Source organism: Tachypleus tridentatus, chromosome 10, assembly GCF_004210375.1.
Source record: "Tachypleus tridentatus isolate NWPU-2018 chromosome 10, ASM421037v1, whole genome shotgun sequence".
Lineage (NCBI taxonomy): Eukaryota > Metazoa > Arthropoda > Merostomata > Xiphosura > Limulidae > Tachypleus > Tachypleus tridentatus.
Genome location: NC_134834.1, coordinates 82389352 through 82402211, shown reverse-complemented (window position 1 = coordinate 82402211; position 12860 = coordinate 82389352). Strand labels below are relative to the sequence as shown.

Here is a 12860-nt window from a genome sequence, read left to right as displayed (position 1 = left end):
GAATTTATACATTTGGGCCCAGCATAGCCAGATAGGTTAAGGTGTGCGACTCGTAATCTGAGGGTCGCGGGTTCGCGCCAAACATGCTCGCCCTCCCAGCCGTGGGGGCGTTATAATGTGACGGTCAGTCCCACTATTCGTTGATAAGAGAGTAGCCCAAAAGTTGGCGGTGGGTGGTGATGACTAGCTGCCTTCCCTCTAGTCTTACACTGCTAAATTAGGGACGGCTAGCACAGATAGCCCTCGAGTAGCTTTGTGCAAAATTCCAAAACAAACAAACAAACCTTTTGAAAAGCAGAGACATCTTTGTCACAATAGTGAACACCTGAGACTCTAATAAAAACAATCAAACAAGTTATTAGCCGTTTCTTTATCTATTACACATATAATTGATGTATATCAAAAACTAAAGAGCAAGGATCCCAACTCTGAGGCCTGAAGCACCCCATTTTTCCAGATTGATTGCTCCCTCTTCTCCTCTAAATCAATGTTAAGTAAGAATGCTTCTAATGCTAAAATATGTCTGTGTATCTCAAAACAGCTGGTATAGGTATTAAAATAAAATAGAGAACAACTTCGTTGACCTGAAGATGGCCTAAGAAGGTTAAAACGTTGTTATCTACTTTATTTTAATAAAAGGCTTAATAAACATACCAGTCATCATCATGAATTATTTCTTAAAAACACGTCTTTTAGTACTCGTGGTTGGCACAGTAAAGATAACCTGTTGTGTAGCTTTGCGCTTCACAACACACAAGAAAAAATTTAACCATGTAATCAGTGTTTATCAAGCGAACTTCCGCCGTGCCGTACACATTTATAAAAATCATTATCAGTATTTAGGGAGGTTGACTGAGAAGTTAGATTAATTAATGTTTTCTGTACTAAATTTAAAATTAGAAATAAAAAGATATTGTACAGTACCCTAAAAATTGTATTATGTTTCCACCGCCATCACTTAAAATATTTGTATTAACGATGACGTAATAAAGTAAAATTAACTTTTATTAATTTAAGAGTAACCTAATAATGGTCATTCACTAAATCTCTTTATTTGGAAGACATATTTGAAAATTTATGCCGGGTTGTTTAGTTATAATATAAACCAGACCGACACTTTTGAAAGATTTTTAACTATAATTCTTTGTTACTTTTGTTTTGGGCATTTTTATTTCAACATATACAGGAAACCATGTGGTAATCTGTGATTAAGGTAATATCCCACAATTCCATGCAGCTTTTGCTGGTTATAAAAGCATTTGCACGGAAGTTAGCAGTTATAAATCGACCTTGGGTTACGTAAGTATGTTTGGAATTATCACAAAGTTAATTAAAGTTTTGTAATCAGAATGTTAATGTCTGTAATTTAGTTTAGTATGTGTAATAGTATTATTACAAACCTCAAGACGAACTTTAATCAAAATAGATGATTTTTAAGCAAATTATTCAAGTTTCCGAACCGGGTATGTGCCATTGCGTCAATTTTTCTGAAATGCGGTTTTTACTGCATCGGTGTGGTGTAGAGCACGTATCTCTTATGAGAGATACAAATGTGGTTCCAGTAGTTTAATTTTATTTTAGTTTTAACACAGAATTGAAAAAAACTTGTTAAGCTTAGCTAGAAAAAGTAAAATACTTTTGTTAAGCTGCTTTTAAGGGTTGTATTGCAGAGTAAAATGTTTGTTATACTGAAGTATCGGTTGTCTGTTGTGACACGTATATAAAGACTAAAGCAAGAAACCCCACATTGAGGTTAAAAATTAATAAGGAAATTGATCACATCATTTTGTTTTGGAAGTGCAGTGCCTCTTCATACACCTAATTACCATGCAAAAAAAAACACGAACTTTTAACTGAATATTTTACATAATGAAAATAGAACTAATTTTCAGTTTATTGATATTTCTTCATATTTTAAACTGCGGTTTTGTTATAATCGAACTAAAATCTACTTGTATGAAACTTCTGACACAGACAGCAATACTTGTCTACAAGATTCAATATTCTCTGCAGTTGGAGAGTGATTGACAGAAAAAGAGGATCATTTCAGCATACATATGTAATAAAATTCAATCCTAAATTTTCTTTAGATTGCACCCTAGTATGCAATTGATGTGGTGAATTTTGATCTTATTTCTTGTAGGATGCATATGTTGAGAGAACTAGTATTTGAACATGTGTATCCTTCAGGAAATATGTAATCAAAGCTTTACCCTATCAGCTGCCTGCTGGAGCAATCATGTTTTCCCACCATGAGAAACTGCCCAGCATAAAATGGCAAATGAATTTGCTAAAGCCAACATTGATCTGTGTGAAGTTCCAAAGAAGTGTGGTTTATAATTTAATTAATAATATGCACAGTATTGTGTGTTGTCTTAGAAGCACAGTGTTTCTGTGTTCATTGCTGCTTGTGGGATACATGTAAATTTATAACATCCTTATTTCAATGGGGAAAACCTCTTATATGAACGTGTTTTTAAGTTTCATAAAAGAAAAAAATATTGATCAAATAATTTAAACTGGTTTCATAAGGTGGAAGAACTAACATTCTTAACAAATAAAAAAAAAATGTTACATTGGAAAGAATGAGACATTATTAATTTTTTTTTTTTCCTCTGAATGTTAGCAGTTTAGAACATACATTCATGTGAAAAAGTTGGGACACCCTATGAAACTTTGTGTAGTTTTGTGATATTTTTGGATATGTAGATATTTAATCTCAATTTCAACAATACTGAGAGATTATAGAAATATAACTAAACAATTAAAACTGAAGAAAAGACATTTCAAGATCTTCTGTAAATATAATTCTACAAAAATGTATATTCTGAGGAAAACGTTAGGACACCCTTCCCCCTAATAGCTATTGTTACCCCCTTTGGATGAAATAACTGCAGTGATATGCTTCTTGTAGCCATCTACCAGTCTGACATTGGTCTGAAGAAAGTTTGCTCCACTCCTCAATGCAGGATTCTGTCAGCTGTGAGATGTTTGAGGGGGTTTCTTGCATGTTCAGCCCATTTCAAGTCATCCCACAGCATCTCAATGGGATTAAGATCTGGGCTTTGACTTGGCCATTACAGGACTCTCCATTTCTTAGTTTTCAGCCAGTCCTTGGTGGATTTACTGGTATATTTTGGGTCATTGTTGTGTTGCAGGGTTCAGTTCTGCTTCAACTTTAATTTTCATACAGATGGTCTTGCATGATCCTCAAGCACCCTCTGATACACAGTAGAATTCATGGTGAATTCTATGATTGTGAACTGTCCAAGTCCTGCTGCAGCAAAGCAGCTCCAAACCATGACACTTCCACCTCCATGCTTCACATTTGGTATGAGGGTCATTTCCTGGAAAGCTGTATGTGGTTTACACCAAACATGTCCTCTGTTCTGGTGTCCAAATAATTCAATTTTGGACTCATCTGTCCAAAGAAATTATTCCATAATTCCTGGTCTTTGTCTACATTCAGTCTGGCCTTGATGTTTCTCTTACAGAGCAAAGGTTTTTTCCTTGCGCGCCTCCCATACAAGTTAAACTTCTGCAGTCTTTTTCTGATTGTAGAGGCATGCACTTTCACATCAACAGTAGCCACAGCCTGCTGAAGGTCCTGTGATGACATGTTAGGGTGTTTGGAGACCTCTTTTAGCATCTTGCAGTCTGCACTCAGGGTGAACTTGCTTGAACGACCAGACCTGGGCATGCTGGCAGTTGTTTTGAAAGCCCTCCACTTGTTGACTATTTTCCGGACAGTGGAATGGCTGATTTCAAAATCTTTTGGGATCTTTTTAAATCCTGTACCAGACTCGTAAGCTGCTACAATTTTCTTTCTGACGACCTCAGACAACTCTTTTGCTTTCACCATGATGCTCACTCACTTCAACAGTCAGAAGCACACCAAACTAAATGTCTGGGGTTTAAATAGGGCAAGCCTTGTTCAAAATGCTGAGTAACGATCTTCTAATCGTGTGCACCTGGTGTGATAACCAGTGTGTGAGTTGAGCCATTTTAAGTGGGAATAAATATGGGGGTGTTCTTTTTCCTTGGTTAGAATATGCATTTTTGTAGAATTACAGAAGATCTTAAGTCTTTTCTTCTGTCGTAATTGTTTAGTTATATTCCTGTAATCTCTCAGTATTGTTAAACTTGAGATTAAATATCTATATATCCAAAAATGTTACAAAAATACTCAGGCTTTCATGGGGTGTCCTAACTTTTTCACATGACTGTACACTGCTTACCAAAATCTTAAGACCGATGAACATAAAGAAAAAATATGCATTTTGCATTGTTAGACTCAACCACTTATTTGAGTAGAGCTTCAAAGATGAAAATAATAAAAGGGAAAATAAAAATAAAAAAACTATTTTAGTATTTAATAGGGAAAATGTGAGCACTATAAAATTAGCCCAAATACTAGCTGGTCAAATGTTTAAGACCACACCAAAAAGAAGTCCTAAACAGGGTAGAAAATGCCCAACAAGAGGTCTTAAGACCACACCAAAAAGAAGTCCTAAACAGGGTAGAAAATGCCCAACAAGAGGTCTCAGTATTGAGTTGCACAGCCCTCTTTGCGAATAACAGCAAATGTTTGCTTTGGCATGGTCGTTATAAATGTTTGCAGAAGCCTGACTGGAATGTTATTCCAAGTGGTGAAGATGGCTTCACGAAGATCATGCACTGTTTGGAATTGACGTCCATTTCTATAGACTTCCCTTGCCATCCACCCCCAAACATTTTCAATGGGGTTCAGTTCGGGCAAACACACTGGATGGTCCAAAAGAACTGCGTTATATGCTATGAAAAAATCCTTTGTCCTGTAGGCATTGTGGATTGCAGCATTGTCGTGCTGAAAGATCCAGTCATTTCCACACAAGTGAGGGCCTTCAGTCAGTAAGGATGCTCTCTCCAACATGCCAATGTAGCCAGCTGCTGTTTGATGCCCCTGTATATCCTGAAGCTCCATTGTTCCATGGAAGGAGAAAGCACCCCAGATCATGATGGAACCTCCTCCACTGTGTCATGTGGAAAATGTCTTCGTTGGGATATCCTTATCGTACCAGTAACATTGGAAGCTATCTAGACCATCCAGGTTATATTTTTACTGCTCAGAGAACAAAACTTTCATCCACTTTTCTTCGTTTCATGTATGGTGCTTTTCAGCAAAGTTTAACCAAACTGTTTCGTGGTGTAGAAGGAGGCGAGGCCTTTAAAGACGTTTCTACGGTTTTTAAAGTCTTTCTCTCGTAGATGCCGTCTTATTGTTGTTGAGCTGCATTCTGTGTCCGTAAGGGCCTTAATCTGGTTTGACGATCAGCTGGTGTCTTGCCGGACAACTGGTCGAATCCTCTTGCTCAACGCCGGCGAAATTTTCTTGGGTCGACGACTTGAAATTCTCGTTCCGTATCCCTCAGGGTCTTTTAAGAAATTTGCAACGGCAGTTTTATTACGCTCAATCTCACCAGTGATGGCACGTTGAGAGAGACCTTGCTTTTGCATCTGGACAATTCTGCCACGTTCAAACTCTGTATACTTTTTAGCCTTTGCCATGTTTTTACCTTATGTAACACAGGAGATGTCAGTGGGAGATGTTGACAATACTAATGCTTGAACACAAATGACCAAATTTCGTTACGTGTTTACAGATTAACGCTTTGAGTATGGTCTTAAACATTTGACCAGCTAGTATTTAGGCTGATTTCCTAGTGTTCACATTTTCCCAATTAAATGCTAAAAAAAAAATTATTTTTCCCTTTTTTATTTTCATCTTTTGAAGCTCTACTCAAATAAGTGGTTGAGTCTAACAATGCAAAATGCATACTTTTTTTTATGTTCATTAGTCAGCTGTGTACATTAATATCAAAGTTTTTTCTTTATGCCTAATATTAATTCTACATAATCAAAGTATATTTTAAGATGAGCATGAAATTTGTGGCTTGTATTTCAGTCATAAATTCAACAGCCACAATTTCAATACCTTTTTTACTGAAGCTATTTAGTGCTACCATTAAATTTATTTCTGTGAATTTAAAATATTTTGTGATTTTGACTTGACTTGTTAAATTTATTTTTATAAACTTCAAACCATGAACTTGCAATTGTATTTCAAATGCTTTCTTTTATTTAAATTTTATGATGTTAAATATGCATATTCTGTTTTTAACAGATGGTCTGATTTTTATTATATACGTATGTTGCTTATTTTTGTTACTTTAGAATATTTTTTTAGTTTTGGCACAATGCAAATGAAAATTGACGAATTCTTTTTGAAAGAACAATGTAAAAAAATAAAAAGTAATCTTTCTGTCAGCATATTAATATTTACCTACATGTAATCTGTAACATTGTTTTCATCATTTTTCTTTGTATGTTTGTTTAAATTGTGCTTCATGTTTAACAATCAATCTTTGCTGTTTTTATTTAATAGAAAAATGTTTACTTTTTTGTTACACTGCAAATGTAAGTTTATTTCGAGAATGACAAACCGGTATATAATTCCTTTGTCACTTGGAGAAATGTCTAAATATTTTCTAATGAAATGTAGACACTGTTTTAAGTGGGATAGCTCTTGAACTGGTTTTTGCAATGTTTTTTAACTTGGATTTTATTTTTAGTTGCAAACAAATGGCTTGTTAAAGTTTTGATAAAGTAAGAATAAATTTTCAGTTTTTTGTGTATTTTATCTTGGATATTTGTAAATGAGCATGAGGGGAAACTGGTAAATTCATAACTCAAATGATGTGAAACTTCATAAAGTTCGTCATTAGTTTAAAATTATTTGGAGTGTGTGGAATTATAAATTTCATATATTTATAAACTTTTTACATTGTCATTATTGTATACTTCTCAGTATTTTAATAAATTATATATTTTAAACAAGTATGCTATGTTTCTTTCAGGAATTATTCTCGTTGGTTGTCCGTCATCTAAAGCACAATGGCAAAAGTTGGAATTAATGGGTAAAGATAAATTTCATTTTACTTCTTGTTATTCTTATGTAACATTTTTCATGTAGTCTGTCTTCATTTATGCATTGCACAGAAAAAATGAAGGATTTAACACCTGATAAATTGCCACCAGGATAAGATGTTTAGTCTCTTAAAATAACATCATAACTGTCTCCTGTTTTGGTAAGATTGTTTCTTTATCAACACATTTAATAGCTGTAATTTATTTTGTGTAGGTTTGGACGTATTGGCCGATTGGTTCTCCGTTCCTGTTTGGACAAAGGAGTTGAAGTTGTAGCTGTTAATGATCCTTTTATTGATGTCAATTACATGGTAAGTTTAATGTTTGAAATTATTTTAATTGCTTTGAGGATAGCTGTACATCTGTCAAAATGTATTAGATAAAAATCTGGTCAAAACAAGTTTAAAAGTGCACAATCCATGACCTTTAACAAAAAGCTGGTGAACTTGAACTTAGTAGTATGTGTTTTCACAACTTGTATTGGTTTGCATCCCTGTCGCACCAAACATGCTTGCCTTTTCAGCTGTGGGGGTGTTATAATGTTACGGTTAATCCCAATATTCTTTGGTAAAAGAGTAGCCCAAGAGTTGGCAGTGGGTGTTAATGACTAGTTGCCTTCCCTTTAGTCTAATACCACTAAATTAGGGATGGTTAGTGCAGATAGTCCTCGAGTAGCTTTGCACGGAATTAAAAAAACAAACAAACACAACTTGTAAATCAGTGTATCTTTAATTATTGTTGCTTTTAGTGTTTTTTTTTGTATATTTTACACTTTTGTCCTTTTACTCAGTTTGTTATATAGAATTGATATTATTAATTTGAGCTATTCTTTAGTTATTACTTTTTATCAAGAATACTTTAATTCCTATTTGTTTGATAGGTTTACATGTTCAAATACGACTCTACACACGGTCGCTACAAGGGTGAGGTCCGAGCAGAGGGAGGAATGCTGATTGTTGGTGAACAAAAAATCCATGTTTTCCAAGAGTAAGTAACTGGCTGAAGATTTATTATTCGTGAAAAACTAAAAGGTGTGTGTGTGTGTATACATATATTTTAAAAAAGAAAACAAAATACTAAACATAATGATGCAAATACCTAGAGAAAGTTGAATTTCTTGCTGTAAGTGAAATTCACTATTTTTAAAAATGTTTTTATAATATTAAGAACTTTAAACTTTTATACTATAAAATACAGTTTACTAGCTATGATTTTATGCTATGCTAGCTTGTACAACAATAACAAAAAAGTAGCTTTTATTAAACTTTAAATCTAACTGACTAAAACCTTGTTGCATGAACAATAAAGAATGCTAGTGGCAATAAGAATAATTACTACTGAACAGGAACAGAACTATTTTGTTCATGAAATGATATGTATAGTATGATTAAATATTAAAGTTTGTGTTAGAAAAAAACATCCTGTTTTTTGTATTAAAGGATGCATTTACAAATAGTTTTTAGTGCTGGACTTAATTACCATAATGTGTGAATGATAAATTAAGGTTTACGTTAATGCTACTACAAACTAATATATTATCTAAGATGCAAAACACTGATCATAATTTCATTTTACCAGTTACCAATCAATTTCACTAGATTTCTGCTGTAAACAAAAGTAATGTTTCTCTCTCTCTCATCCATACATCAACAGCATGGATTCTGGTTGACCCTTTTTAATTTAAAACATTAATCCATGTGACATTGATTTATTCTACATTAAACTTTAGTTAGTGCTGCAAAGTGAAGATTCACAGAAACATCAGCATCATTTATTGGTTTAACATTGAATTGTGTGAAAATGGTGTAATAAAACACTTTTATCATACATCATAAAATTGATTAAAAAGAATAAATTAAGTTTATTGTACATGCTGTAAATTTTTCTTTACCAGTTGCATGCATACCATTACTAGTGAGTACCTTAACATTGATTATTAATAACCCATTGTATTAAACTGACTGATTCAACTATCAAAATGTCTAATCTGGAAGAATTAATTCATTATAAATAGGTTTATGAATAAGAGATGTGTATAGAGTTTTGGTTTGAGGTTATGTATAATACTGTAGTGTTTTTGTGCAGGTGTTTAACTTCCACATTTCAATATTTTTAGGAACTTGTCTGGTTATCCAGAAATAGACCCAGTGGATTTTTTTCTAATGTTAGAATGAGTGATATAAGAACAAAAACTATTGTTCAATAGGCATAGTGTAATAAATATTACACAAATATGATTGGCATAGGCATCATGCTGAACTCAAACACTTGTATTATAGGGAATCTTGGACTTGTACCACTTAGTGTAACATACCTGGATTTGTGAATTAAGGCTTAAGTAGTGTGCAGTTTATAAGTTCAAACTTTTTCATTTATTATTGTTATTTTCACAAAAAGGCTTATATAATCCTTTTTGTTTTTTACCCACAATGTTTCAGAATTATGTATTGTAAACACCCTGAAATGTAGTATCACATTACATTTAATTGTTTGTGTTTAACTGCCAATGCAGGTGGGGTTAAATAAAATACTTCCTTTATGTGGTTAATTTTTTTCTTTTCTGAGAATGTCAACAAACTAAGTTTCCATAATCTTCAGTGTGGTAAGCTCCCACATTTCAGACATGTTTGTAATAATTAATTACAGGAAGAAAGATGTGATGTTTAATAATGGAATATTAAAAATCAGGCAGATTGCTCCTCATTATCACTATGTATTTTCAAAAGGTTTGTTTGCATTAACATCTTAAATGTTGGAAGTAGAATCTCTAATAGTCTAACTTCTAGAGTTCAGTTTTAGCAAAGCAAGTTGACAGCAAATAATATACTTTTTTTATGGTTAAGGATGAAACCTAGTGCTATTCCATGGGGCAAAGTTGGTGCTGAGTATGTTGTGGAATCAACTGGAGTTTTCACTACAATTGATAAAGCAAAACCACATATTGAGGGTGGAGCTAAGAAAGTTATCATCTCTGCCCCTTCTGCTGATGCTCCAATGTTTGTTATGGGTGTGAACCATGAGAAATATGATCCATCTATGGAAATCATCAGCAATGCCTCTTGCACCACCAATTGTTTAGCACCCCTTGCTAAGGTCATAAATGACAACTTTGGAATTGTTGAAGGTCTTATGGTGAGTGCTTCTTTACAATAAAGAGATTTAATGATTTGAAATGAATATAATGGGCTGTGTTGCTGTTCAGGTTTTCTTTATTAAGACAAAAGATGTATGAATAAGGACTTAATTTCAGCAAATGAAAAACTTTTCTAAAATTTCATTCTGTCTTCATCGTATAGTTTACAAGGGTTTTAATTTACTTATGATTTAAAATCATTGCTATACTTCACATCTTAATTTATACAACCAATAAATTGAGAAATTAGATTTATCTGTTACAGGAATATTCTTTTTACCAGGTAACAAAGTGTATTAAATGTTTGAATTTAACATAACATATTAACTCTATGTAAATAAATAAATAAAAAAAACAATTAAATCCAGCTTTTATCATTTATGTATCTATCAAGCTTTCTTTTGAATTTGTTTTAAATTTACTGCCTCCACAACATTTAAAGGCAACCAATTCCATAGGTCAACTACCACCCTATTTGAAGAATAAAATTGTTCAAGATGGCTTCTACCTTGTCTAAATCTGTTTGTGTCCCCTAATTCTATAATTTTGGCTATTAAGTGTGACAAATTCTGATGCGGGCAGTACCTTTTACAATCTTAAACACTTCACTTGGATCCCTTCTATTTTTGCTTCAAAAGAAAACAATTTAAAGGTTTTTAATCTCTCCTTGTATGATAACACCTCCATCCCAGGTAACATTTTGGTAACCCTCTCTGAACCCTTTCCAACCATTCGATGCCTTTTCTAAAGTAAGGAGCCCAAGGTGGAACACAATACTCCAAATGTTGCCTAACCAATGACATGTACAAAGAAACTATAACCTCTAGACATTTACTCACTATTTCTGGAGATGCAACCTAAAATCCTGTTTGCCATACCACTAGCAACAGCACATGGCTTGGATGGCTTTAAAGACTGATTATTATTATTATTATAACAAGGCCCTTTCCTTCATAACATAGAAAAATGTGAGTTATGTTCACGAGAATGCAGAGAAGTGCAAATGTCCACTCTTGCTCTAAGGTGGGCTTGTATAATTGTGAGGGACCAATTTTCTAAGTTTTGACACCTTTCTAAGCTGTTTCAGATGACTGAACTGTTAAATTAAGCTTCTGTGCTAGTTCTTCAACTGTTACAGCACAATCTTCATCAAGTGCATCAACAGGATGACCTGAACATGGTGCATCACTTAAGCTGTAGTCACCAGATCTGAACTTCTGAAACCATCTTCAACATTTTCTTTCATTGAGAGACTCTTCACTATAAACATCTTGAATGTTTTGTGTAGTTTCTGCTACACTATTGCCTTTTTTTTTGTCTTCATAAGAGTTTGTTTGATTAACAATCTGAAAAAGTGGAGTTTGGTTAGTTTCTTTTATTTGTCTGAACATTTCTATACACATCCTACTACATATTTTAGTCATTAAAGCCTTCTACAAAGACAGAAATGATGCAATTTCTGTATTAAATTTTCAGACATTACTTATGGGATGATCTGATAAATAAATAAATGAAAAGAAAAAAAAACAATAGTTCTAAGACTGATCATTGAGGTATACCAACACCACTTGTGACATTAAGCCAGTTTGACTGAACTCCACTTATAACAACTATCTGCTTTCTTCCATCAAACCACCCTCCACACCTACAGAGATAGTTTCTTACAGACCTTTTATGTGGTGCTTTGTCAAATGCTTTCTGAAAATCCAGATACATCATATCTACATCCTTAGCCTCATACACTTTCAAAGAATGTCAAAATATTTTGTAAGGCAAGATTTTTCCCTTGGTGAAACCATGTTGACTGTCCAACAACTTTAACTTTGTTAAATGACTTTATCAAAACTTCAAGTTTTCCCACAACTGATGCAAGATTAGTAGGCCTATAATTAATGGGACAACTTCTGTTACCTACCTTGAAAATAGGAGTGATTTTGACTATTTTCCAGTTTATTGGTACTTCTCCACTCTTCAAGGACTTGCAAAAAGATTGCAGCAAGTGGCTCACATATCCAGTTCTTGCCCTTCTTTAAAACCACTGGGAAAATGTTGTTTCCCAGGGCTTTATCATTCTTTAAACTTCCAAATTTTATTTTAACGAGCCCAATTTATGTAACTGTCTTGTTCAACTTTGTTTTCATCTATCAATTGCTCAAAATAATAGAAGAATGAGCAGAGTATAATAACTTAGCCATTTCATGATTATCAAATACAAGAGTTTCTTTATCATCTTTCAAGGATCTTTTACCTATGCTAACATTTTGTTCACCCCAAATGCACTTTTTCTTACTATTAACTTTTGTTTTAAATCATTTTTTTCATACATCCTTTTGGATGTCCTGATTTCCTGTTTGACCAATTTTCTTGATCTTCTGTAACACCATTCAATTTAAATTTCTTAAATTTGTGATACTTTTCTTTAGTTTTATCTCTTGTACTCTTTAAGAGCCTATCTGGCTTTTTACTTTTAGCTACTCATTTTCTTTCTGTAAGGAGTATATTTCTTCTGAGTATTAAACTTGTACTTTAACAAAATTTTTCCAAATTTCATCAGTCTCCAAATAACTGCCCAAGTTACAATAGAATTCTTGTTGCATTCCTTCAAAAATTTTTTTTTTTAATTTGCAATAAAATGTTGTTCTCCTGATCTTCATTTGCAGCAAATCATCAAATCTAATATAGCAATGATCTCTTCCACCTAGATGTTCTTCAATTTCCAATTTCTTAAAATTTGTTTCTGTATTAGAAGTTAACAATAAAT

General features: G+C 33.3%; 1 protein-coding gene across 2 annotated transcripts in view; it reads left to right on the top strand.

Annotated features, from left to right (window-relative positions):
* The first annotated feature begins 1247 nt into the window (after positions 1-1247).
* The window catches only part of LOC143229719 (glyceraldehyde-3-phosphate dehydrogenase 2-like), a 19141-nt gene continuing 7528 nt past the window's right edge, over positions 1248-12860 (top strand). Inside the window, exons 1-5 of one of the 2 annotated variants that reach the window (XM_076462451.1) lie at positions 1248-1299; positions 6897-6956; positions 7181-7277; positions 7847-7953; positions 9810-10098. In XM_076462451.1, the coding sequence (XP_076318566.1) occupies positions 6934-6956; positions 7181-7277; positions 7847-7953; positions 9810-10098 (516 nt within the window). In that variant the 5' untranslated portion in view covers positions 1248-1299; positions 6897-6933. Of the gene's footprint in view, positions 1304-6896; positions 6957-7180; positions 7278-7846; positions 7954-9809; positions 10099-12860 lie in introns of both variants that reach the window. The other variant, XM_076462452.1, reaches the window with a different exon arrangement.